The sequence below is a fragment of the Myotis nattereri genome, assembly GCF_964212035.1.
Source record: "Myotis nattereri genome assembly, chromosome: 12".
Taxonomy (NCBI): domain Eukaryota; kingdom Metazoa; phylum Chordata; class Mammalia; order Chiroptera; family Vespertilionidae; genus Myotis; species Myotis nattereri.
This window is the reverse complement of record NC_138087.1, coordinates 52,058,848-52,086,633: the sequence shown is the minus strand read 5'-3', so window position 1 is coordinate 52,086,633 and position 27,786 is coordinate 52,058,848. Positions and strand designations below refer to the sequence as shown.

The 27,786-nt window shown below is 46.6% G+C and overlaps 1 protein-coding gene across 1 annotated transcript in view; it reads right to left on the bottom strand.

The window, feature by feature from the left end:
* The window catches only part of DAPK1 (death associated protein kinase 1), a 157,293-nt gene that overhangs the window by 38,237 nt on the left and 91,270 nt on the right, over positions 1 to 27,786 (bottom strand). The window contains exons 4-14 of the mRNA XM_081103646.1: positions 9,721 to 9,859; positions 7,604 to 7,733; positions 7,379 to 7,427; positions 7,265 to 7,291; positions 6,641 to 6,793; positions 6,235 to 6,280; positions 4,486 to 4,575; positions 3,885 to 3,977; positions 2,501 to 2,620; positions 1,699 to 1,797; positions 753 to 851 (exon numbers count right to left, since the gene is read on the bottom strand). Of these exons, the coding sequence (XP_080959772.1) occupies positions 753 to 851; positions 1,699 to 1,797; positions 2,501 to 2,620; positions 3,885 to 3,977; positions 4,486 to 4,575; positions 6,235 to 6,280; positions 6,641 to 6,793; positions 7,265 to 7,291; positions 7,379 to 7,427; positions 7,604 to 7,733; positions 9,721 to 9,859 (1,045 nt within the window). The remainder of the gene's footprint in view (positions 1 to 752; positions 852 to 1,698; positions 1,798 to 2,500; positions 2,621 to 3,884; positions 3,978 to 4,485; positions 4,576 to 6,234; positions 6,281 to 6,640; positions 6,794 to 7,264; positions 7,292 to 7,378; positions 7,428 to 7,603; positions 7,734 to 9,720; positions 9,860 to 27,786) is intronic.

The following is a 27,786-nucleotide window of genomic DNA, read 5'->3' as shown; positions in this document are numbered from 1 at the left end:
ATTAATTAAAACACAGCAAAACGAGATACCTTATTGCCACCTGACAGAAAAAGGCCATAATAAATACACTTGTCTATGATGTGAATGTCGTTCTTAGATTGGTGCAGGGCACAATCCATACGACTGTGTGTGGCAGCTCTGACCAAAGGCGACACCTTATGCGGCAAGTGTTAGAAGCAGAGATGAGATGCAAAGTAGGACCCATCCTGGGTGAGAAGGTAGGAATCCTCAGTGCAGGTGCAGGACTGTGGGATGGACTGAATGAAACCCGAGTATGTGAAAGGAAGGTATCCTGCTAAGTCAATAATTTTATAACCTCTGACCCCCCCAAAGCCTTACTTTACATGCATTGTCTCATGAATCCTCCTAGTGCCAGTGACTGTAAGGTCAGCATTGTCAGCCACTTCAGAGATGAAGAGTGTGGTCAAGAGACACGCACATGGTGAGCCAATGTGAGGTTCAGGACTCGGGTCTCTTTCTGGTTGTCCTTCTATTAGAACTTAGAATTTTCATGTAACTCATGCAAATTAATTCACGGCTTGCGTATCATGGCAACTGTCTGGCAGATTTCAGCTAAAAGCAGATTTTAACATTAGACCAAGCCACCGGCAAAAACAAATTTCTAGATTAAATTCTCTGTAGGAAGATTTGGGTCCCGAATCCTTGTTCTTTGGCTCCTGATGTGCATGACAAGACGAAGCTCAAATGCAGCCGTTTGGTACTTCCCCCGTCCCTAAGGAAAGCGGCCTTACCTTGTCTTTAACATCCAAAGGGCATTTGTTCTCATGGAGAAATTTCAAGGTGTCCACGTGGCCGTGGCGAGAGGCCCAGTAGATGGCATTGGATCCACCCTGTGCAGAAACCAGCGTGCAGTCACACTTCCAGAGCTGAGGGATCTGAATGCACGTCACTCAGACACACTCTACTCGCCTTCCTCCGTGACGGCAAACTCCACAGAAGCACCTTCCATGGGGAACAACCTCCCCTCCCCCCTCGCCCCATTTCATTTATTTTTGCATAGGGATCGAGGTCATGTGAAATGCTAACATTCCGGGGAGCTGGGGAGCGGGGATAAGGGAGCTCTGTGTATTATCTTTGCAGATTTTTGGGGCAACTCTAGAATTACATAAAAATAAAAAGCTGTTTCTCTTTTCTTAAAACCTTCACTTGAACCTCTGGTTGGAAGTCCCTATATTGTCAAGGGCCAGATCTAGTCCTTTTATAGCTCTGTTGAAAGTCTTTAGAAGCGGAGGACAGATCCATTATAATGACTATTAGCTGTTAATCAATGTGCCTACACTTCCAATGCGATTTACACCTCAAAGCATATCATCCTTCCCTGTGGCCCTAATAAACCAGCGGGCAAATACATTTCTGGTGAGACGAATTAGACAATGAAAACTTTCCCAACTGTGACATCTTACAATAACACTGTTCCGGAAGTGATCAGTGAGGAGAAACATCTAGGGTAGTGAACAAGGAGTGGCTGATACCCAAACACAGAGCCCAGAGAAAGATCAACGTTTTCCTCTTGCTTTACAACACCTGTTAGCTTGGACCAGGCTACTTCAGCAATTCAGCTTCCCTTGTAGGAAACTGAAGTAGAGATACATGTTATTTTCTCTCTTACCTCTAAGATCAGAGGCATTTGGGAATACTTAAAAAAATTAATTTATTTGCAATAAGACAGAATGATACCTTATCCTGGACATCGATTCTTGAACCTCTTTTAATAAGCAACTGTAGCATTTGAATGTTCCCACAGCCAGCAGCAATAAGTAACGGAGGCGTCCCATGCTGGAATAGGCAAGACAACAAAACAAAACTATTTTTTAGGTTTGGTAGGAAAAAAATGCCCGAATTATCATTGCTATCCCACACACCTTCCTGTCTCAACAGGTGCGTGAGGACTGCTACATAACAGGAATGAAGGACAGAACACAGCATGCTTCCTCTTTTGGTTTCACAATCAAAAGGTAACATTTTCATTTGTGGGATGAGTCCTTTAAATTTTCATGGTTAGCCCTAGCTGGTTTGGCTCAGTGGATAGAGCGTTGGCCTGAGAACTGAAGGGTCCTGAGTTTGATTCTGATCAAGGGCACATGCCCGGGTTGCAGGCTTGATCCCCAGTAGGGGGCGTGCAGGAGGCAGCCGATCAATGATTCTCTCTCATCATTGATGTTTCTATCTCTCTCTTTCCCTCTCCCTTCTCTGAAATCAATAAAAATATTTTTAAAAAATAAATTTTCATGGTTAGAGGTGTAATTGGTGCATGTGGAATGGCCTTGCACGAAGAAAGGCACTGAATGCAAAAAGATCTTATGTCTAAGTCATTTCACTCTCTACACAGAGCTTTTCCACAGTATGGAGCTTGCAACTAGAAGGGAGAATGAGGAAGCAGACATGGTCTCTCCCCCTGGGACTTGGAGGTGCATAGTCCCATACCCTCCCCCCGCCCCCGCCCGCCGGCGCCACTATCCCTGATAGAACAGGATCAGACCTTGTTGGGTTGGTTAACATCATAGTTGGACAATGAGCCCAGGAGGTGCTGCAGGCCTGGGACATTGTCATCGTTGATGGCATGGATGATGGCTTTCATCACAAAGGAGTCTTCCTCATCCTTGAGAGAGACAACAAAGAGCGTGTTCTAACATGTCCTGGGATTCGCAGGATACTGAGAGGAATGAGAACCCAAGGTCTGGGAGGAAGAAGTCTTCCCACCTGGAGTTCCTACACGGCTGGGTTCCTCTTCTACCTTAAACTTTTCTTGCAATAAATGTCATTTCTCCCAACCGATTATTCACGATGATTTTAATGTATAATATTCAATCATTCTCATTATCTTATATTAATATTTTTATCTTTTCTTTGGACCCACAATTCCCAAATCCAGCCTTCCGCCTCCTTCCTCTCCCTTCTTCTACCTTGCTTTTCTCCCACTTCTTTTTTCTTTTTAACATATACAATCTCTTTTCACACTACAAGGCTATAGCTTGAGCCTCAGGGAAACTAGTACTAACTTTGGGGGCGGGGGAGGGGAGAATGAAAGAGCTGGTGTGTGCTGATGTGTGATCCTGCCCTTGGAATCCCCAGATTCCACTCAGGAAACGCCGACTATTCAGTTACAGGAGTGGCCTGGTTCCCACAGAATCACCCTTTCTGCCTTTCCTGGAGTTCCCTTTACCTCCAGGGTTAACAAAGCCCTGTTGTCTGACTGTCAGAGCAAAGTCTTGTTGAATTCAAATATGTCTAGTCATATCTGAAGAGTCAATCTGTGATTAGGTTTCAGTTTGGATTAAAGGGAAAAAATTATGGAGTTGTTCTCAAGGGCTTTGGACAGTCAGTACAATGCTAACAAAGCAAGTGGGTTTAGCCTTCTGGTCTACCACAAACTACACCAGCAAGCCGTACTGCTTTTCCCCTGATTTTGTGGGGAGTGTGAGTGTGTGTTCAGGGGGAGGATTATCTGGCCCTTTTGTACTACTACAACCCAAGAGTCTCCCAGGTCAGTGGCAATAGAAGGCTCTCATTTCAGTTAATAAAAATTAAAATGAGCTCTTCCCTCTTCTACTGACCAGCGTCTCTTTTATCAAACTGTGAGTGTGGGAGGAGGTGGGTGGCAGTGTTAGAGGTAATGGGTGGAAGGAGGTATAGTGCCAATCAAAATACAGAAAAAAGGACGAAGAAGTAACAGAGTACATATATCAGCCATCCCAACTCCCTAACCTGAGACGAGGAAGGGTAAGTCTGACATTTACATGACTTCAGGTTTTCTGAGTTGTCGACCAAATCAAACAACCTAGATATGCTGGTAGAGGGTTTTGGAAACATTTCTATACCTAGTGCTAAGAAAGAACCTCACCAAGGGAAACAAGTTTGCTTACCAGAGTATCATCACTTCTGGCAACACTCATGTTACTTCTGGACAAGAACGACCTGGATAATCTTTGGCACAGTGATATCAAGCGAACTGATTGCTTAAAAAAAGAAAAAAGGAAAAAAAAGAGGATAAGTAAAGGCAGGGCGAGAGGAGGAGAGAGCTTATGCAACAATACTCAAATCGGTGCACGTGACAGTCTCTGAGATGGCATTCACTGCTGACAACATGCATTCTCGGGGGCCGGCATCCCACGCGCAGGTTGGATTGTATTTGCTTAAAGAATCATGCTACAGGTCTTACGCATCAAGACAATAGGATAGAGAGAAAGTCTCCTTCTCCATTTCATTATTAAACTACAGAACTGGATGCCCTACATCCCTTTTCCTCTCAATATGTTGCTCTTGATTCTTTGAGGAATTGGCTCTTACCCTAGCAAAACCCTTGCACGTCCCCCCTCAGAGAAGCATAGTATGTAAGGGTCTGGCCCTGTGTCCATGGTCCCAGGCAAACTGGTAATGGTAGACAATGTGACTATCAACTCATACAATTGTTGGAAATGCACAAGAAATAGAATCAGCAAAGCCCTCCATGTCAAATAATCTTACTTTCCATTTTTTCCGGGCTGCGAACTTCTTGAATTTCTCCATGTTTACTGCCGATGCTTTTCTACTAAGTGCTTGTTGGGTATCTTTAGGCTAAAATGAAAGTCCAAGAAAATATTTACAGCTTTCAAATTACAGAAGTGTGTTACATGACAATTTTTTGAAACCTCTGATTATCTGGAATACTTGCTTACACATTTACCTTGCTAGAATAACAAAACATATTCAAATAAAATGCAGGATCTAGGAACCTAGTCGGCAGAGGCTAACACTTGTGGCTAAGGATTTGCTACAATTTATAAAGACTGGATGTTGGGGCCCTAGCTGGTTTTGCTCAGTGGACAGAGCATTGGGCCTGTGGACTGTAGGGTCCCAGGTTCAATTCTGGTCAAGGGCATATGCTTAGGTTGTGGCCTCGATCCCCAGTGGGGGGCATGCAGGAGGCAGCAGATCAATGATTCTCTCTCATCATTGATGTTTCTATCTCTCTCTCCCTCTCCCTTCTTCTCTGAAATCAATAATATATTGGATAATATATATGGGTGCTGGGGAAAAGTTGCAAAGTTGAGCTTGGGCCAAGCTGAATTACAACTTTTCATAAAAAAAGTCTGGGAGTGGCAAGATGCATGGTGAGGCCATGTTCTGAGGCATTTGAACTTGAACATCAAGTAATTTAGAGCTCGGAGGGACCTCAGAGGTCAGCGAATTAAGCCTGTCTGACAGCATTAGTATGCCTTCTGTTGCACCCTTTTTCAGGAAGCCATGTAGCTCTGCCTCTGAGAGAGACACCACTGCCTTCTAGCAACTGTCTGGGCCTGGTACAGGCAAAGAGCTCTCTAGCTGTACCAGACCTGCTTTTGTAATGCAAGTCATGGCATCACAACCTGCTCTTGGTTCCATGATTTTATTCTGGAACTGCCATCTTCCCCCACCCTCAGGCCTTTCTGTTCTTGCTGAAGGAACTTCAGGCCTTTTGTGTGTGGAATTTCTATCAGAGTTTATTTGAACCAAACTGATGCCAGGGAGCAAGATTTCAAACGCTTTGGGGAATGACATTTTCAGTTTCTTTTATGCACCTGAAATTAGGGAGGGAACGTAAAGAAGATTATAGGATGATGGGTGAAAGCAAGGTGGGGATTGGATTACAGGAAAGTTAACAAGATTATGTGCTCTCTTGAAGGTGGTTATCCCTTATTTCAAAGGTGTGTTAACATAGATACACCGTAAACAACGGACCCCCTGTCCATTGCTTCAGGCAAAGATAAACCTCTTACTGAAAAAGTTTTATGCCTGGGGCATGACTACCTACTGTGACCCATGACCTGCCCAGGTAGAAATTTATAATCAGATTGCTCTGTGAGGTTACTTTCCATAGGACCCCTTTTCATCCACAGCAACTTCAATTATTTAATCTAAATGCCCGAAGGCGTCAGGCAGGCAATATAAAGGTGTAATATGCAAAGAGGTGGCCATAGGCCCTGGCCAAAAGGCCTCCTGGGATGAGGGCTCAGTTTGAGAAGACTTGACCTTCAGATCCCTTTACAATCTTGCGTTAGGATAGCTTTCTCCTCTTCACCTCCGTTACCATGAGCATACTCTTATCTGCTAGTTGTGTTAAAATATGGCACCAAAAGCAAACACAACTCTCCAGAAGTGTCCTGTGGTTAGAACCCACAGAATTAGTAATGCCCTGGAACACACAAATTTCAGGAGGCCCTTTAATACCCAAACCAGTCACCAAAGGCAGCTTACCTTGATCCAGGGGTGCTGCAAACTATCTTGAATGGTCATTCTCTTCCTTTGTGGGGAGAGAAGAAAGAAAAAAAAAATGCTGTGACCACAGAAGCAAACACTAGGCTGTTTCCATGCTGGCTGGGCCTACAAAACAGATGTTCTAGAAAATGAAGTTTGGGGCTTGCTTCATGGAAGAGTGTCGAGAAAAAAGTACGCCTGTGTGGTGATTTTCACTGTGCCTGCAGGACTGACTGAACAGGTACACAGGAGCCTGCATTTTCTGAGGCCTTTCACATGGCATGCTTCCCTCTGCGAGGAGCAAGCAACCGGGGTCTCCTAGGTGTGGCCTGTGCACAGGACAGGGGCAAACCCTCGTCGAGTGGAGGCCACGGCTGAGCACTTTTCGGGAACAATGGACACTCACTTTGGATCCTTGACGAGCAGTCTTCTTATGAAATCTTTGGCGAGGGCACTGGTATTACTGAAGTATTCTTCTTCAAATTCGTAGTTGACAGCGGATACATTTGCTAACGTCTCTTGCTTAGTGTCTCCGAGAAATGGCGAGGCCCCACTTAGGCTGTTGATAAAGTGGGGCACAGAACATGAGCAATTACCTCTTGTGTTGTCATTTCGTTCCCACAATACCTGATAACGGGGGTGAGGAATAAGATTATAATGTGGTGCTGGGGCAATCGTTTTAGAATTCCATTTGATTGTCAGGCACAAAGGCTTCGGCTTAATGCAAAGGATGCATGTGAAAAGTTAATCTGGAACAGCATCTAAGTAGTTTACAAAAAACCTCTAGCCTGTTTTCCTCAGTGATGGACAGACATGCTTTCTTCCAGTGATTATGCTGCAGTTTCTGATGACTCACTTCAAAGTCGGAGAAAATGTTTAATTAGTATAAACTAAGCGTGTTCTGGGGGTGTAAAATGAATGTTTACATAAAGAGCACGCATAAGCTGAAGAGATCAACACGACTGCTTAATAAAACATATGGTCTCAGAGAAAGAGGGAAAGAATACAAGTTGTGGGTTCTGGTACTTACAGAATATAGGTGATTACTCCAATACTCCTAGACACGAAACAGAAACAAAAACGAATGTCAGAATAATAATAAATTAAATCAGAAAGATGACAACATCAAGGGCGCACTACTTACCACATATCTGCCTCGAGACCAAGCGGTTCATAGTTGACTATCTCAGGAGCTAAGAGGAAAGAAACGCACACTGAGAGAGACAGGTTCAGAAGGAAGCAAACCAACAGATCGTATTTTCATGTATAAACCAGACACATGTGCCAGGGAAATGATGCTGCAGCTGGGGAAATTTTGCCATTATAATGCTTATGAGAAATAAATGACCACAGGAGCAAAGAAACGTACCAACAAATTCTGGTGTCCCAAATATGTTTTTGAATTCATTCCCGAAGTCAATTTTATGGGCCAGCCCAAAGTCAATGATCTTGATCCGAGGTTTGGGAACATTTCTATCCAAAAGCATTATGTTTTCAGGCTTAAAAAAAAAAAGAAAAAAAGAAATAGCGCTGCAGTGATATAGTAACCAAAAGGTGGGAAAAGATCCAATGTCCACCAACAGAGGAATGGATAAACAAAATGTGGTAGATAACATAATGGAATATTTATTCAGCCTTAGAAAGGAAGTCAAGTCTGAAACTTGTTACAACATGGAAAAACCTTGAAGGGCTTTATGCTAACTGAAATAAGCCAGATAAAACAGGATAACTATTATATGATTCCACTTATATGAAGTACCCGGAATGGGCAAATTCATGGAGTCAGAAAGTAGAATGGTGGTGGTGAGAAGATGGGGTTGGGGGAAAGGATGGGAGTTACTGTTTAATGGGCACATAGTTTCAGGGTGGGAAGGTCAGTAAGTTCTAGAAGTAGATGGTGGTGATGGTTGCACAACAAGGTGGATATACTGATGCCACTGAACTGCATACTTAAAAAAGGTTAGAATGGTATAAATCATATGTTATCTTTATTTTACCACAACAAAAAAATATAGCAGCTAAGCTATGCTATGCTAAGGTAAGGTGGCTGAATAACTCTTCCTCTCCCCTGAAAAAACAACTGAAAAACAGGCATAAAGGGTACTTGCAACAGAACACCAGGAAAAATAAATGTTCTGGTTTAGGTTCTCCCAGGAGTAGACCTGGGACATTTGGGGGCATGTGGCTTATGTGGGAGCCACTTGGTAGAGGAATGGGGAGACAGGAAATGGAAGGAAGCCGATACAAGGCATCTTATCAAGTTAGGGGTGACTGGAGTGTGACCCCTTTGAGGAACTTGGGGAGAAAAAGTAGCACTCAGAGTTTTCCAAATAAAACAGGAGGGAAGGAGGGAGTTCAGGGGTTTACTGATCATCTCGCCATTCTTCGTTGCTAAGAGCTGTGCCTATGGGCATTTACTTTTTTTTTTTTTTTACTATATTTTTATTGATTTCAGAGAGGAAGGGAGAGGGAGAGAGTGAGAGAAACATCAATGATGAGAGCGAATTATTGATTGGCTATCTCCTGCATGACCCCCTCTGGGGACCGAGCTTACATCCTGGGCATGTGCCCTTGACTGGAACTGAACCCGGGACCCTTCAGTCTGCAGGCCAACGCTCTATCCACTGAGCCAAACCGGCTAGGGCAGCATTTACTCTTTAGCATTGCCAGCTCCCAGGGCCAGAAACCAGAGGTCAAGCAGAGAGCCATAGGTGTTTGCAACAGCAGTCTTTGGGGTGTGCCTTAGTGAGTGTTGTGGGGATAGAGATGGGGTCTTCATAGCTTTGCTACAATAGCATGAAGAAAATCCTTCCTCTGCTATGGTCCTATCCTAGCTCCAATGATCTAACCATTCACTTGGCAATCGATCACATGCTACTTTGCACATGAATTTTAACATTGACATTGTCACTTCCTGTGGCTCAAGGGTGTCTTACCTTCCCAAAGAGATCATGACCTCTGTGACTGTTGGGAGTATGACATTAGATCCCATAATGCCCTGCCTCTAGCCAGGTATGACCCCACTTAGCCAATCTCAGAATTTGGCTTGATTGATTGCCAGTGACAGAGTCAGACCCATAAGCCTTTTTGCATCAAGAGGAAGAGTAGAAATTGCGGCTCTATCTTCTATGCCCTACAGCCACCGGGGGATGGAGACTGGGAAGCCAGTGGGCACTCCCAGCTGAAAATGTCCTACCACCACCAGCAGCTCTGTTGCTTAAAGACCTGGCTGATGAGACCTCTTGATTCTTCCCCAGAGATTCTCAAATGTAATCATTAATCTTAAGCCTCTATTCCACAAAAAGTTAGGAGTCACTGCAGAAGGCATGCATTATACACTGGCTGATTTACACTGATAATTCCATTTGTTATACCCACAGGAACGACAAGTATCTCTTTCAAGTGCTTCCATTTTTTTCTTAGCAAACAAACAACCAATGCTGTGGTTTTCATCCGCTTCTCTCTGACTAACACTCAGCAACGTACCTTAAGATCAAAGTGGGCAATCTGCAGGGAGTGCAGGTAGTAAACACCATTAAGAATTTGTTTGAGAAATTCAGTTGCTTCCTCTTCAGTCAAAGATTCCTTTTCAGCTAAGAAGTCAAACAGCTCGCCACCTGCAACACTGGAAATCAAGGAGCAGAGGTTACTGATGACAGTTCTGTTTCATAGTTGATGTGTTCTCTCATAGAGTATCGGCACATTCAAATTTCAGGCCAGAGAACAGCATAAGGATGTGCTAAGCACGGAATCAGAATTCTCACCGGACGAGACATCTGCATTCAGGTACATTTGTGCTCAAAAGCACTTGGGTACCATTTTCCTAATGGCACTATGTTCACAAATGAGGGAGGAAGCAGAGACATGATGGGGGTGGGGATCAATGGATCCTTAAAACATTTTAATTAAACGTATTTGGAGATGAAGTCACAACTCCCTGACTAAGAAACAAAATGACAACTTTGTATAGAATTTATTAAAAATACATCTTTCTAGCTCAATCAGAGGGTACCTGGAAAGTTCATATTCCATATGTCAACCAATGTTTTAAACCCCAAATCACAGTACTTAGATTGACAAGAATTTTTTTCTTTTGTATTTGTTTATTGGCAAATCCCTCTATGTTTATATAAGTCACATTTAGTAATGAATTTAACAAATACCCTAAGCAATAAGAATAAACTTACACAAAATTGAAATGCACATGGCTGTTGGGGATTTATTTAATCAATCTCCCTGGCCAGACTGTAAGGCCCTGAAGGGTAGAGATCAGCTCCAGCTGTTGACCCACATCTGTCCCCACCTTCCTGAACAGTGCCCACCACATAGCAAGAACTCAGAACTTTTTTATCAAGTGGATAAAGGAGCAAACTCCCCTGATTAATGGCAAATAAAAGGGAACTTTTAATAAGAGTGCTTATAAATTAATGTTTATCATTTAACTATACATTCACAACATAATAATTAACTGCAATTATGCATATAACTGCTGTGTTCATTATCTTTCTTTCAGCAAGACAGCTCCGTGAACACCATACCTATATTGACAAGAGGGTGCTCACGGGATTAAACAATAGGACAGAAGAAGCTGTTTTCTTAGAGAAAAGTTTCAGAGTCCTCCGTCCAAGTCAGTGTCTTCCTTAGCCTGGTCCACGGTCCATAGGATGGGAACTGCTTGGGGCGTTTTGACAATGCAGATTCTGGGCCTCACTTCCAAACTGCTGCCTGAGGGTTTCTAAGAGTGGGGATCAGGAAATGCAGCAGCATTTGGAACAAACACCCCGGGTGACTTAGCACACTAAAAACAGGGACCCCGCTTCAAAGTCTTAATTACCTGCCTCTGCGGCAAGGCCACCCTCTGATGTTTAACTTCCGGATGTTTACCGGATGTTTACCCAGAGGGCGAGGTGACTCCTCCACCCTGGGCTCTGGCAGATCTGCAATGTGTCACAGCGCCAGAGCCAGCCAGGAAGGCCAGCAGCCCCCCCTCCCCGGGGGGGGGGGGGGGCAGAGGCCTGCAGGTGGCGACACTGGCTGGGTAGCGGCCTTCCTGTCTGCAGCCTCTCAGACCGGCTGCCCTCTCCTCCCCACAGTGCATGGCTCCCACTCAACTCCACGGACCCTCCGCTTCTCACTTCTCTGTGTTCGTATTCCTCTTAAATCCAACAATAATGTCCTGGCTGGTGTGGCTCAGTGGTTGAGGGTGGATCTATGAACCAGGAGGTCACAGTTCGATTCCAGGTCAGGGCACATGCCTGGGTTGCGGGCTTGATCCTCAGTGTGGGGCATGTAGGAGGCAGTTGATCAATGATTCTCTCTCATCATTGATGTTTCTGTCTCTCTCTCTCCCTCTCCACTCCTCTCTGAAATCAATAAAAAATGTATATACACACACACACACATATATACATACATATATGTATAAAGAACCAATAATAATGGAGAGGGAATCCTTCAACCACAGGGAACAAAAAGGAGGAAAAATGGTAAACTGTCAACCGACCGCTGCTGAGACAGATGCTGCATCCTGTTTGCCTCGGTGCCCTCTGCCGTTGGAGCTACAGAGGGCTGCTCCGTGGGAGGCTGGCCCACAGTTGGCACGTCCGGCTGAAATCTTAACTCTGCAGCCAGAGGTTATTCCTTCTCTCTGAGCCTCATTTTCTCATCAAATGGGAATAATAGGACCTATCAGTTTTAGGGCTTTGAGGATAGTAAATATACATAAAGCAACTGTCAGGCAGGTCTGGCAGGAGTTGAGGCCCAGAAAGCAGAACTGGTACCCTTACAAAGGAAGGAAAGCCCTTTCCTACAGAACACCACCCCTCCCCCAGGCTTCCTCATGAGAGTCCCCGCCCTGCTTCCTCCCTCTCCCGGCTCCAGTCCATGGGTGTGGCCAGATGGCTGCACCCCCCCCACCCCGCCCCCTCAGGGGTTCTCCAGGGACCGTGGTGACCAGTTCCAGCTTCTCTTTCTGTCCCCCTCCAGGGCCTTCCGCACTCCCCCTGCTCACACAGGCTGCTGGTTCCTGACATGGAGAAACAGCTGGGGTTTGGCTGCCCGGAGCTGGGGAGAATCTTTGAGCTCCTGAACAGCTCAGTACAGGGATGAGGCCCAAGTCCTTCCTAGGAACCCCACTGCTGTCCCAGGCCAAGTCTTAGCACTTCTTTTTTAGCTGGAGTGACCATCTCATACTCTCCCATTCAGTCTTCTTCTTTATTTTTTAAAAAAAATACACTGCCGAAATCGGTTTGGCTCAGTGGATAGAGCGGCGGCCTGCAGACTCAAGGGTCCCGGGTTCGATTCCAGTCAAGGGCATGTACCTCGGTTGCGGGCACATCCCCAGTGGGAGGTGTGCAGGAGGCAGCTGATTGATGTTTCTCTCTCATCGATGTTTCTGGCTCTCTATCCTTCTCCCTTCCTCTCTGTAGAAAATCAATAAAATATATTTAAAAAATATATACTTATTGATTTCAGAGAGGAAGGGAGAGAGAGATAGAAACATCAATGATGAGAGAGAATCACTGATTGGCTGTAATCTGCATGCCCCCTACTGGGGATCGAGCCTGCAACCTGGACATGGGCCCTTGACCGGAATTGAACCTGGGATCCTTCAGTCCTCAAGCTGACGCTCTATCCACTGAGCCAAACCGGCTCGGTCCCCTATTCAGTCTTCTTGTGCTGAGCAACTCACCCCCAAGGTGCTTCCTGACCACAGAAGTGAGAACCAGAACAACCCTGGGGCCCCCAGGTGAGGGACCAGCCCGAAGGGGGGCAGGATCTGACAGGACTGAGGAAGGAGGCCTGGGCCATCTCCAGCTCTCTCCTCTACCCCGCTCGCAGGTCCTGTTCAGATATCTTGCTGTTCACGACGAGGTCCACACCGTCTCTTGTCCAGGAAGCCAAGTCATGCAGCTGGACATCAGGAGGGCGAGGGAGCCCAGCTCACTAGGCCCAGGCCCATCACTGGTTTCCTGCTGCCTGAAGGCCCTACACACACATGCATCCTCCTCACACCCCTACGGGAAGGCAGATGTCTCCACCATGAGTCTCTGCTTATAAAATCTCTAGTCATTAATCAAAGTGATTGGAAGGAAGTGATTTCAGCCAAGGTTGGGGAGCAGGACAAGCATCGTTTGGCAGTTTACTGTCCCCGCTGCCCCCATCTCAGAAGGTAGAAAGTGACCTGAAGGTTCTTTCATGTAGGCACTTTCACACACATGCTCAGAACCAGAACTCAAAGGCTGAAGAGCAGAATAATGTTAACAAGGGATCAGTCAAACCCTGGCACTTCCACTCTTCGTTCCAAATTTTACATTTTGCTTAAGAGAAGGAAGATTGAAGGAGAGATGAGCAATCTATGCAGCAAATTTAGAAAATCGTACCTCCTTTATTAGGTCTTTGAGTCAGAGTGTTTTAAATTATAGCATTATTATGGAAATTACGTGAAATGAATGCTAATGAGCACGGGCTGCTTTCTCCCAGAGAGAGCTGGGAAATGTGAAAGGTTCCCTCTCCTCCCATTCCTTCCCCTCCCACCAATGCCTCTCCTAAAAGCGATCCCTAACAGAATGTAATTAGGATACCTTACAGCTTTAAAAACAAAGTGGGCCTTCAGAGTTACACAAGAGAAACGATCACAGGATTCCAATTTCTAACATAAAACACTATTTGGGGTTCCTAACGCTTCCTAGAAATTATGCAAGGCTTAACAGGGCTTGATTTTGGGACTGCGTCTGACCGTGAGGCAGGATAGTTAGGAGCTGGGGAGATTCCTTGACAAGTGGAATAAGAGACGATATGGTTAAAGGAGGCCAAACAATCTGAGCAGTTTACAGCCAGCTAATGAATCACAAGGTTTTATCGTTCCCACCCAAGGAACAAATGGTTTACACATTCCAGACTGCCTGGGGGCAGACTGGCCTGGGTCCTGGCTCCTCTTGGATGATATTCTTTAAAATGAAACTAACCAGAAAATAAGCCCTGACCCCTCTATACCCAGCAGAGGGCCGCAAGGAGGACCAGGGGGCAGCAGAGACATTAGGTTTAAGAATATGGATCCCTTGCCTGGCCCTCGAGCATTGACCTATGAATTAGAAGGTCACGGTTCGATTCCGGTCAGGGCACATGCCTGGGCTGTGGGTTCAATTCCCATTGTGGGGTAAGCAGGAGGCAGCTGATCAATGGTTCTTTCTCATCTATCTATCTATCTACCTACCTACCTATCTCTTCATCTCTGAAATCAATAAAAAAAAAATTAAGAAAAAAGAATATGTATCCGAGTCACTGTTTGAGGGAGAGCCAGCCAACCTGTGACATCCACATGAGACTTTGAGCAAGTGAGAAATAAATCCTATCATATTAAGCCACTGAGATCTTGTGGTTGTGTTTCATCTGCTCTAAATACAAGTTTATTTAATCAGAAGTGATAATACAGTACATTTTAAACATTAAAATTAAAAGCAAGCATCCAGTGCAATGCACAGAGCACACTCATTTTTGGCAATCATTTTTGTTCTTATCTCTGAAAGTTTCTATGGATCAGGAGTCCAGGGTGGGTTGGCTGAGCAGCTCTGGCACAGGGTCTGTCTTTGTCATGGGGGTACAATCAGAGAGTGGCTGAAGTAGATCCCAGGACTGGAGCATCTGGGACCTGTCTGGACCCCTCTCTCCAGGTAGTTTCATGTCTCCGTGTGGTCTCCATTTGAGCTAGTTGGGCTTCCTCACAGCATGGCAGGCTCAATGCAAGTGGACCATTTACATGGCAAGCCAAGGCTCCAGGGCAAGAGCTCCAGTAAGCAGGGCAGAAGCTGCCTCAGAGATCACACAGCATCAAAGTGAGTCATAAACCCATCCCGATTCAAAGAAAAGGGATTTAGACTCCATTGCTTGATGGAGGAGTTTCCAGGGTCTAGACCAGCCGTGGGCAAACTACGGCCCGTTTGAAATGAATAAAACTATTGAAAAAAAAGACCGTACCCTTTTATGTAATGATGTTTACTTTGAATTTATATTAGTTCACACAAACACTCCATCCATGCTTTTGTTCCAGCCCTCCGGTCCAGTTTAAGAACCCATTGTGGCCCTTGAGTCAGAAAGTTTGCCCACCCCTGGTCTAGACAAACATGTAGGTCAGGAGAAGATGCTACAGCCATCTTTGGAAAACATGCCATATTACCTATGACAGATGAACTGACATTCTCAATCTTATTTTATCTTAAATGCATCTTTTATAAGGGCTGGGTACAGGCACTGGTATTGGGTTGCTAGAGCTGCATTAACAAACTGGATGGCTTACAACAACAGAAATTTATTTTCTCCCAGTCCTGTAGGCTGGAAGTGTGAAATCAAGGTGTCAGCTGGATCATATTCCTAATTGTTAGCAGTTGCTGGCAACCTTTGGCATCCCTTGGATGTAGATGCACCACTCCAGTCTCCGGCCTTTACGTAGCCTCAGCCTGTGTCTTCACGCTGTCTTCCCTCTGTGCAGCATTTCTGCTTTTTATAAGGACACCATTCAGACTGGATTAGGACCCGTCTCAGCAGCCTTACTTTAACCTGCTTACAATTTCAAATAAGGCCAGTTTCTATATACTGGGGTTAGGGCTTCAACTTATCTTTTTTTTTGGGGGGGGGGGGGTGGGGGGAGACATAATTCAACCCATAACAGAGAGTAACTGCTCACAAGCTGCAAACAAAATGTCACAGGATGGCTAAAGCAACTCGGGCGGAGGGAGAGAATTGGAATCCGATAGCTTTTGTTAGTCTTGCTTTCCAGTTCTCCCACGAAGGAAGGGTTCACTCACGCACTGTGTAAAAACTTTTAAATTCAGGTCAGAAAAACGTGGGTGAGAAGTGCAGAGCTGCTGTATTCCTGAAGGAATCCCTCACCCTTTGAGATGGTTCTTCCTTTAGACATGACCATCTTGGTGGCTGTGATGTGCGGGGCGAGGGAGGAAGTCCTCTCTGCTTCTTGGCTCTACCTCTAAGTAAACCCAAACTTGAAACTAGTGCCCCTTTGTCCTCCCCGTGTGCTGACTGTTCTACCTGGTTAATGGTGGGGAAGTCCTGGAGGGTTTCCACATTCTCACCTCTCCTGTGCTCATTTACATTCCTCGGGAAACTGAGGACTTTGCAGAATTTAAAGGGGAAGATGAGGCCTCACACCCTCCTTTTCCTATTCGTGAAAAATAGGTGTGACTTTAAGGTCCAAAGTAGACTGGGGGTTTGGGAACACCATTTGTAGTTTATCTAAATTACACAGAAAATATCAAAGGAATTCCTAACCTTCACACTTTCTTTGGATCCAAACTGCAAGCTGTCTCTGAAAACACATGTTCTATCTGTTTCACCTAAAATTCAGTAACAACTTAAAAGGAGTTCTGGGGATTCTCACAGGAAAGCGAGCCTGGCACTCAGATCACACGGGGGAAGTGATCTTTCATTTCCATGCTACCCAGGGAGCCTGTGCAAAAAGCAGGCAGGAGCCTTCTGAACGTTTCTAGAACGAAACCCCTAAGGGAAGAACATGTTCAAAGGGTAAAGGCGTTGGAGGCAGGCATTCTGGACTTCAGTCTGCCCTGTGACTCCGATGGGTTAAGTTTCTTTCTGCGGCACCCATGCCTTGCCTGCAGAATGGGGTACATTAATGCCTGCTGTTCATCATTACTGCTGGGGGCTGGGGATAAGGATATGAGTGTCGGACACAAGGTAAGTGCCTTACCTTCTCTGGGCCACAGGCAACGGGGTAGAAAAACCCTTGAAGCTACTGTCTGTGCTGCTCTCTGTTCCAGATGCTGGCTAATGGCGGCAGATTCTGATGTGGGTGCAGATGTGGCTGCCGTGTTAACAATGGAATGAGGCCGCACACGCCTGCGCTTAAATAGTGGGGTTTTCCTGAAATGGGTGGACATTCCTGGGGCCAAACACCTGGGGGAGAGGCGGGTACCTGGATATTTACTAGGTGAGCTGGAAGCTGGGCCTTGGCTGGGGGTGGAGGTGGGGTGGGGGGGTGGAGAGAGAACATCTCTCTCTGCATCTTTCCTTGAGTCTGGCCATAGAGGAATCTAGATGTGCTGAGAGCCGCCAGAGAGGGGGAGGGGAGGGGGGAGAAAGGGCGCCTGGAGGGGGAAGGGGGGCTGGGCTTCAGCAGGAGGAAGTGCTGGCAACCCCAACCCAACAGCACCCATTTAAAGTGACTCTAGTTCCTTGTTAAATAAAGATGTATTTAACAGGTTTCTGTCCAGTCTCAATTGTGTAACAGCAGGAAATTAAAGTTCAATCTCTTTCTCCCCATGTGGCCCCACAGGCCAACCTGGAAGATCTGGGCTTACCCAGGGGGATGGGAACTCCCCCCTCCGTTCCATTTGGGGAGAATTAAACTTTAATTTGGTTTCTTAGAAATATTACACACGAATATATTCTTCTTAAGAAAAATAAAAACATGCATATATAAAACTAAAGTCCCTCGGACTAGCTCCCCTCCACCCCAATCCTGGACCTCTCCCCTCCCTACCGCCCCCAAAGTATATCCTAGTATGAACATGGTGCACAGCCCTTCGGAACATTGTGTGTGTGTGTGTGTGTGCGTGTGTACTACACAGCACCGACTTATGGACATTTTAGAACACCAGTGGCATCAGACTATGCTCGCTCTTCTGCAGTATGCTCGCTCACCTCGCTCACCTCTGCAATGACCCTTGGTAGAGAGCTCTCACATCCTGCTTTCGCTGCTGCCTGATGTTTGTAGGGATGTCTAGATCAGAGTTTATCTAGCCATTATGTGTTTTTAATTTCCCACTACCACAAGCAATGAGGCAATGACTTTTGCTGTACCTGCTTCCTCTGAAGGTGTGAGAATTTTTCTTAGCCAGGGGGGATATACAGCGCCCCCATATAGAATTTCTGGGTCAAAGGTTATGCTGGTTGTTATGTATTTAAGGAACGGGCTGCTGTCAGCACAGCCTCTTGCTTGATATCCTTAGTTTGGGCTAACTAATCCGATGGGTGAAATACACAGGGCACTGTTTTATCCTACATTCCCCTGCTTGGCAGAGAGACCAATACTCTTTCATCGTTTATTGGCCGTTCGTATTTGAGTAGGTATAAACTGTCTGCCCACACCCTTTGCCCATTTTTCTACTGGACTGTCACTGTTCTGAATTGATTGATGGATGCTCCTTACCTCCTCTCCATACTAAGCCTGGATCTCTTCTGTATCCCAAATGTTCTCTCCCATCTGTCACTTGCCTTTTAACATTACTCAAAGTGGTTTTGTTCAAACTTATCAATCTTTGCAGGAATCAAGATTTTCTAAACCCATGTGAGGACAATGAAATAGCAGGTGGAATTCGGCAGCTCTGTGGTCCATGGCTTCATCTTCCTGCTCTGCAGATATTTATGACAGCTGCCTGAGTCCCAAGAGGCCAATGGAATATCAACGCTTTTTTCCAGCACCATGTTCCTTCCCAAGCCCCTGTGTGTCTCTAGAGCGGGAGCCACCCGAGGGCAGCATGACAACGGGTGATGCCCCGAGCCCCCTGCAGAGCCAATTACATGCATCTCGTCCCAACTCCACCTTCAGTGACATCACATCAGGACTGGAAATGGGCCATGGGGGGATTTGTATCATAGAAATAGACAAACATTACAAACCAGGGCTTTTCTTGCCTGGAGAACCCGTTGTTACTCATTTACCCTCACACCACTGGCCTACAGTGCCCTTGGCACAGCCACCTGCCTGCATACCGCTCAGCTGAGGGCCCTGTGCCTATCACGGACAGCTGTAGCCAGGAAACTTTCCTGTGTAGACCTGGAATCTGGCTCTGCTAACACAGACCTAGAGTCTGCCTCTAGAACAAACATTTTCTACTAGAAGATGTGTGGGCCATACTGTCTCTGTTGCAACTACTCGACTCCGCTCCATATTCTCCTTGGTGTTTTTTTCTTCTTCAGCCATTTAAAAATTGTTTTTCCTCAAGGACTATGCATACACAGGCAGCGGGCTCCGGCCCACTGGCTGTAGTTTGCCAAGCGATGCTCACAACCAGCTCGGGCCACAGAACACAAGCCACTCTGCGACCCACACAATCGCCCTCCCCACCACTGAAGATGGCTCCCACATATCTCTGGGTCTCTTCTTCTCATGCCGAGGGTTCTGCACAGGGGAAGGGATTTAGGAATGTTTCTAGAATCTGCTTCCCTGGGCCTGGACTGTGGTGGGCAAGACATTACAGGCCCAGTGAAGGCGGGAAAAGGTACAGAAACCTGGGCTGAGGCCAGTCAGGGGCTCTGGCCAACTCAGGAATGCCACAGGGTCTAGTAGCAGCAGAGCACAGGGGACCTCTCCACACGTCAGCCGTGTGATCCAGGGCCCCAGACAGCCGCCCAGCTGATGCTGCAGGGAACAGAGATGAGCTGGCACATCGCAGAGTCGTGATCAGAACAGATGACTGTTGCCATCTGAAGTCATTAAGCTTTGAAGTCGTTTGCTAAGCAGCAAAAGATAACCAGATCGGGGTTCAGAGCCCTACTTCCTCGGGCTTTTGTGAAGATTAAATGTCTATAATGTGCTTAGCTCAATGCTTGGCGCATAAAAAGGCCTCAATGAATGTAATTATTATTCAGAAAAAATACAGCGGCTTGAGTTCCCTTCCAGAGATAGGGGATATGTTTTACCTCATTATCTTAGGGGACTTGGTCCTCAGGACGTTTTCTGAAGAGGCTGCTTTTTGTGATTTCTTTATTAAATGAAATAAAACGCAAAGCACTTAGCACAGCGTATGGCATATAGTAGTTGCTCAGGAAATGGCAAGAATCTGTTCGCTTTGATGCCTAGAAACTGTCACGAAAGCTCTAACTCGTCTCACACCTTCACTCCCAACCCACCCTGCAGCCCGCCATATAAGCACCGCACCTGAAAGTTCTGCCTGACCTTTACGCCCTCCAAGAACTAACAACTGTTATTTCAGTTCCTTGGCATCCAGGTGGACACGGGGGCCTCCATGATTCAAAGGGGAGCCTGCTGTCACGGGCAAGAACATGGAATAAATGGAGAGTTGGTCTATATGCTTTTAGCGATGTATGCGTTGTGCGTGAGGGACCAACGCTGTTAGGTCTGCCAGCTAATGGCAAGAAAAGAAAGATTTCAGTCCTGTAAAACCACCCGCATGGCAATAAGCTGGGATCCCCCAAAGGTCCCTAGCCTCAGAAATCTGGTCTTCTATTGTCATGAACAACGGACTAATCTGTGAAGCTGAATGAAAGTATGGTCTCTGTCGGGGGAGAGAGGAGGGAGAAGATTTCAAAGCAATCACTTTCATTCAAGATAAAAGAGCAGAATTACGACTTTCTTTGAGTCCCAAGATGGAAACAGGATGCTGGATGGGTAAACAGAAAATGCATCATCTTTTGTCAACACCAGCAGGCACAGCATGACATGGGACCAGTCATACTGCTCAGCCGTTGGGGAGGAGGCAGCAGTTGAGGACAAAGCATAGTAAGAGGCTGTGCTCCAGTCCGAGGAGTCCCCTCATAGGACTGTCCAGCCCCCTCACTGGATGACTGCATGTTCAAATTCAAGGCCAAATGATGAAACTGCAGTTTGCTGAGGCAGGTTTTCAAAAAGGAGGCTGCGGTTCTCAGCTAGACATGATACTAAAGGGGAAAAAAAAATCACCCCCCCCCCTTTTTTTTAACTGAAGAAGCTTTATGTGGAATATAACGAGGCATTTATGCAACAAGCCGACAAACCAAAACCAGTTTCATTTCCCTCTTCCTCTTTCAGGGAACTGAATCTAGGTGCCCTCTATCCACTGACGAGATCAAAATGATTGCAACTCTGGAAAATATGCTACTAGTTCAGAGATGTGGTTTGTTGAGCCAGCTCTCTGGAGAAGAAAATCTTGATGGTTGTTTTCTGGGTGATCAAGGCCGGCTGCTCAGGCAGCGGGGTGACATGTCACACCTACAGGATGTCTTATGTGGGTGGTCATCACACCTACTGTGGATTAATGTGAGCCGCAGCCCTCCCACCCCCAACTCTGAGCGCCTGCTCATTTTCTGATTCCCCACCTGCATTTTTGTTTCCATACTGAATAGAGAGAGAGGCGATGTGAGAAAGAGAAACGGATGGGGGAGGTAACATAAAAATATTCCAATGGATGAAATGAGTTTAAAGCTTCCAGAAACCACCCCAGAAGCAAAAACAACGGAGTGAGTGCATCAATTCAGGAAGGGAAACAGGAGAAAAGCGTAAGACAGCAAGAATGAACCTGTGCAGAGCAGTGGCTCAATGTGCTTCCCAAATAATTCCATGAGACCAAAGGGTGCACTCAGAGAGAGGTGACAGGTGCAAGAGAGGGTGTCGGCAGCCAAGCGTGGATGTCCGGAGAACCGGGGTTTCTGGGTTACAGCGATGAGAAGCCTGGGATCTGGAACCACCCAGGCCTTGGTTCTGGGGGTGGTGGGGAAGTGGAAAGGGAGGATAGAGAGGAAGAGCCAAAATGTCCACTCTGGAGAAATTATAAACTAATGCAGATGAGAAGAAAGCAGATGCTGACGTGCCAGAAGGGGAACCCAGGGTGAGAGGGTCTGAGAAGTGTCGGGAGGCCAGAAGGCGCAGAAATGCTGGGCAGGTGGCCCCAGGAATGGAGGAATCCTTGGCTGGGCTAGTTCAGGCAGGAATCGCACTAGAAAGGCCACTGATGGCCTTCCAGGCATGGGGCCCTACCGTTCAGCAGCTGAGCCTGCCAACAGGGTTACCAACAATGGGGTACGGGTGTGCAGGGGTACAGGAGCCCGAGCCCTCAGGTGTCTGTATGGGGCTCAGAGGTGCCTGGCTGGACCTAGAGGGTGGTCATCCCAGGCACAAATAACCTCATCCGTTCACTCCAGTGCTCCGAACAAATGATCACGTATGGTACTCACTAAGCATGACGTGACCAACAGGATGAGAAAATTTGTTAGAGACAGAGAAGGGGCTGAGAGACAGACTGGAGTCCCACCCCCAATCGGCCCAGGCAGAGTTCCTGAACTCTTAGGTCCTCAGGTAGAGGGAAATAAGAAACCTAACAGCCGGACCGACCACAGCCAACGCCAAGCCTCTCTACTTCCATGGCTTCCGTTCAAGCTTTGGGGACCCACAGGAATAACGAGGCCGATCCAAAGTGGGGCGCACGGAAAAGCTGGGCAGCCAGACAGCTCTGCGGCCTGGTCATTATAACTGGCGCTAGAATAAAGGCCGTGGGAAGTGAACCAAGCGGGGAGAGCAAAGATGCAGGTTTTTCCAAAGTCTATCGTCTGGTCTGGGTGAAAACAAGGGAAGGCTATTATCTGGGGAAGCACGGGGGCCCGCCCCTCCCACTGCTGACCGGGTTTGTTCTCCCTGAGCTCAAAGGGCTGAGATAAAGGCTGCTGGTTGTTGTTAAGAACCTGGAAATCCTGGATGAAAGACCCCTGGCCCATCAGATAGAAGCCCCAGCCAGACTGAGGGACGGTGTTGCCCGTTCTTTGGCCACCCCTGGGATGTAGAAGCCTGCAACTTACAGAGGCACAGGGCAGAGTGGTCCTGCCCTTCAGTTTGGGATGAGCTTGAGAAGAAAGGAAGGCTGGAGGAGGAAGAGATGGAAAAGGTGAGCGAGCTGACATTCACTCATCAGGTGGTGAGGCTCAGAGATCACGCTGGCCACTGGCAGAAGATGGGGAGTCAGGCAGGGAAGGGGCATGGAGCCGAGTACTTCCTACTGGCCACCTCAGGGAAGGGAAAAGAAAGAAGTCTACCTGAAACCCTGCTGTGTTGGAAGAGGAGGCCAGGAGTGGAGAGTCACCCCCACCAGAGGCCTCTAAGATGGAGATGAGAAGAGAATGGGTCTCTTTTTCAGTAGCACAGTCAGCCTGGGGCCATACCAGGGCTTGAGCAGGGTTGGCTCTATGTAGGAGACTCTAAGGCAGTGGTTCTCAACCTTCGGGCCCTTTAAATACAGTTCCTCATGTTGTGACCCAGCCATAAAATTATTTCGTTGCGACTTCATAACTGTAATGTTGCTCCTGTTATGAATCGTAATGTAAATATCTGACATGCAGGATGGTCTTAGGCGACCCCTGTGAAGGGGTCGTTCGACCGCCAAAGGGGTTGCGACCCAGAGGTTGAGAACCGCTGCTCTAATGGGCAAAGGTGACTTTGAGTGTCTGAAGAGCTCACCTGCTTTCTTTCCTTTGCATAAATGTTTACTGAGTAGCTGCCATGTGATGGACATTATCATACTAGATGCCAATGATAATCAGCAGCTTTAATTTTAGCCGCTGGCCTCTGATTGTTATCTAGCCTCTTAATGTCAGGCATATTGTAGGTTCTCAACTCCTGTCCCTTGGAATGCCATCAACTCTTCTCCTATCCTACCCTCTGCCCACCCATGAGCCCAACTTAGACATTTGGTCTCACGTCTCACCCCTTTCAGGCCCAAAGTGGACATTAGCTAAGACGACAAACTGCTCCGTTCTCGGGAGGGAGGCTACTTTCAGCAGGTCACCGACGATGCAGACTTTTGGCTTGTTTCCTCTTCACATCTCCACTGTCCTCACTCTGAAAAGCCCCTCACTGCTGCTCATTGGGACCTCTCACTGGTCTCCCTGACTGAATTCAACTTCAACCACTTTTATGGGGCACTGACGGCTGACTGTGTGCTAGCATTCATGCCCTCTTCTGGATGCTCGAGATAGAAAGAGAAATAAGTGAAATGCCCTGGATAGCTCGGTCCATTACAGGAGGAAGATATACAAACATTTAAAATATAGTGTGGTAAATGCTATAATGAGCACACTTCTATAAGGCGATGAAAACACACAGAAGGAACTAAACCCATGTGAGCTGGGCTGTGACAGATGAGTAGCAATTCTCTAGGTAGACAAAGTATGGCATGCCAGGCAGAGGGTGCAGCATAAACAGTGGGTTGGGGGTGCCTAAGAAATGGCATAATCTGGTAAAGATGATTCTCTGTGGGTTGACCATGAAGGGCAGAGATGAAAGGGGTGGAGGAGAAGTGGTTGGATATAAGGAAAGAGCTGGAATTGGTACAAAGATCCTACGCTATTCTATTATGGCTCATGGGCCTCATTCTGTAGGCAGAAGGGCCAGAGATGTTTTCTAAAGCTTTATTATGATATAACTCACATACCATATAATTGATTCTTTTAAAGTATATATCCAGCCCTAGCTGGTTTGGCTCGATGGATAGAGCGTCGGCCTGCGGACTGAAGGGTCCCAGGTTCGATTCCGGTCAAGGGCATATACCTTGGTTGTGGGCACATCCCCAGTAGGGGGTGTGCAGGAGGCAGCTGATCGATGTTTCTCTCTCATTGATGTTTCTAGCTCTCTATCCCTCTCCCTTCCTCTCTGTAGAAAATCAATAAAATATATATTTTTTTAAAAATAAATAAAGTATACATCCAATTCAATGGTTTTTAGTGTACTCACAGAGTTGTACAACTATCACCACAATCTAATGTTAGAATATCTTCATCATCCCCAAAGGAAACCTTGTGCCTATTAGTAGCCACTCCCCATTCTTCACCACCACTACCTAGCCTGCCCTAGGACCACTAATCTACTTTCTGCCTCTATGGATTTGCCTATTCTGGACATTTCATATAATATGTGGTCTTTTGAGACTGGCTTCTTTCACTTAGCATCATGTCTTCAAGGTTCATCCATGTTGAAGTGTATGTTAATGCCTCATTCTTTTTTGCTGCCAAATAATAGTCTGTTGGATCACTACACAACATGTTGCTGATCCATTCATCAGCTGACGGACATTGGGTTGCTCCTACTTTTTGGCTATTGTGAAAAATGCTGCTATAAACTTCATGTGTAAGTTTTTGTGTGGACATATATTTCTATTTCTCTTGGGTATAGTCTGAGGAGTGGAAATGCTGAGTCATATGGTAACTCTACACTGGATATTTTCGGGAATGGCCATGCTGTTTTCTAAAGCAGCTGATCCATTTTATATTACACTACATTACAGTAGTTCCATTGCTGTAAATAGAAAATACCTCTAGTCTCCGGTAATGTTATGGAGAAATGTTCCAGTTTCTCCCAAAGCCCCACCAACACTTAATATCACCTGTCTTTTTAATTATGGCCATCCTAGTGGACATGAGCTGATCTCATTGTGGTTTTGATTTGAAGAGATACCTAATGATGAGTGATAATGAGAATCTTTTCATATAATTATTCAGCAAAGATTCTTAAGCAAGATATGTAGCTGTTTTGTAATAAATCTGAGGGTGAGCTGGACAGGAGAGAAAACATGAGAACGGTAATAAAGAAAGAGACGCGGACAGAACCCACGGGACTTAAGGAAAGACGGGCTGTGTGGCACGGCAGAGAGTCAGGGGAGAAGGAAAGGCAAGGATGGTGCCATGGCTTCCAGTCCGGGAAAACTGGAAGATGGTGACGTCATAAACCAAGCTAGAGAAGGAGAGGAGAGAGTGGGCAGGGAGGGGAGATTATAAATTCCGTTTAGGACACAGTAAGCTTGAGGTACCTGGGGGAGATCCATTTGGTAGAGATGTTGAATAGGCAACTGGAGAAGTAATTGTGGGGTTCCAGAGAAAGACCTAGAGATATAGCTTTAGGGAATATCAATATATTGGGAGGTGATAATGGAGTATTATGAGCTGCATATATATTAAGGAATTTTGCAAATTAGGAAGCTTTGGCAGGAATCCTTTCAGTGGCAAGCAGGTTAAAAGGCAGATTAAAGTGATCCGAAGAGGGAATGGGAGTCAAGGAAAAGAAGGGGGCAGGTATAGGTTGCTTCCTATTTCTATGGAAATTCTTCCCATAGTGTCCAGTAGACACATGGATGCCAAGGAGCTCAGAGACAACAACTCCCAACCCTTCAGAGGGGGACACAGCACCCAAAGGGTAGGCGAGGCAGAATGAACACAACTCTCCTGCCGGGCAAGTTGGCCTGGCAACAGAGAGCTACCACCTGCAAAAGAACCAAGACTTCTAGCCTTGGGCCATGTCTCCACTTCCTCATTCCAGTAACACTTTTAAAAAAGTGAAAAATTAGGAACACAAAAGGGGGATGCTTCGAAAAAATGTACTTCCCCTCTAAGAATCTGTGATGGGCACACGGTCTTTGAGAAAAAAGGGCATGAGATCCAACGGATCCTGCCCATCCAGTGACAAATTGTGTATTCTTCAGTCCTGGAAAGAGTTCATGTGGGGCACCAGTAAGTTTGGACTGTAACGCCTGAGCTACAGCATCTGGGTTGAAGTGTCGAGAGGACCGGACACTAGAGGTATTTTCTATTTACCTCTCCAGATCCATGTCCTATGCTTCTCCGTCAGTTCTGGGTCCAGGGAAGCTGCGCACAGAGGCGGAATAAAAAGCTTTCTCTGTCAAGCTTCCCAGGCTTCTAGTTTGGTCTGGCCAACAGGTAGCACCAATAAGGAAGGCGACTGAGGCCAACTCCACCTCCTCACTGTCAAGTTGCCATGAGTTGGCTGAGTTCCCCTACGGAGGGCTCAGCTCATGTCAGGTGGTTCTGTTCTCTCTCTCTCTCTCTCTCTCTCTCTCTCTCTCTCTCTCTCTCTGAAATTATCCTTTCCAGGTTCCCCAAGCCACTCCCTTCCTACCCTACAGGTCTAAGGGTGGTTGGAGCTTCTGGCTATCAATAGTCCTAGGGTGCCCTGGCCGGTTTGGCTCAGTGGATAGAGCGTCGGCCTGTGGACTGAGGGGTCCCAGGTTTGATTCCGGTCGGGGCATGTGCTTTGGTTGCGGGCACATCCCCAGTGGGGGGTGTGCAGGAGGCGGCTGATTGATGTTTCTCTCTCATCGATGTTTCTGGCTCTCTGTCCCTCTTCTATCCTCTCTGTAAAAAATCAATATATTAAAAAAAAATAGTCCTAGGGTGCTGCCCTGTCACTTGTTTCCTTATTCCAATGTTCAAGGTTTCATTCCTTACCCTCTAGGACACTTAGTCAAGAGTTGTTGCCTAAGGCCCAAGCAGGTAGATCAGCATCTCACAAAGAACACCTCCATTAGTGGTCAACTTACTGGCTCTCCAGCCACATGAGGTACTTGCATCACACTGTCTTGTGCTTCTTGCTCTGTTTGGACTGTCCGTACATTTATTGGGCCAAGTACAATGTAGGTGCTGTGGGTGCCGAAGCAGGACAGTCTTGCCCTCAAAGAAACACATTGAGGGGGCAGATATGCATGTACAGCTGTAATGAGAGCCCTCACAAAGCCATCCTGGCCTTCATTCCCACAGGAACATGAGCACATTCTCTGCCCCTTCCCAGCACCATGGAAATGCTAAGAAATGAGGGGCAAGAACAACATGGCTGCCGAAGCAGCAGCCCTGGAGAGAGACTTGGGAAGCGCCTCCAAGTCCAGGTTGGCTTTCAAAAGCTACGGAGCCACAGCCTGGACATGGAGGCGGCCAAAGGCAGCTCACGGCCGCAGGAGCACGAGAAGCACTGCCCTCGGTGGGAGAGGTCAAGGTGACTGGCAGCCCTAGATGAGGAGGGGAGCGAGTGGG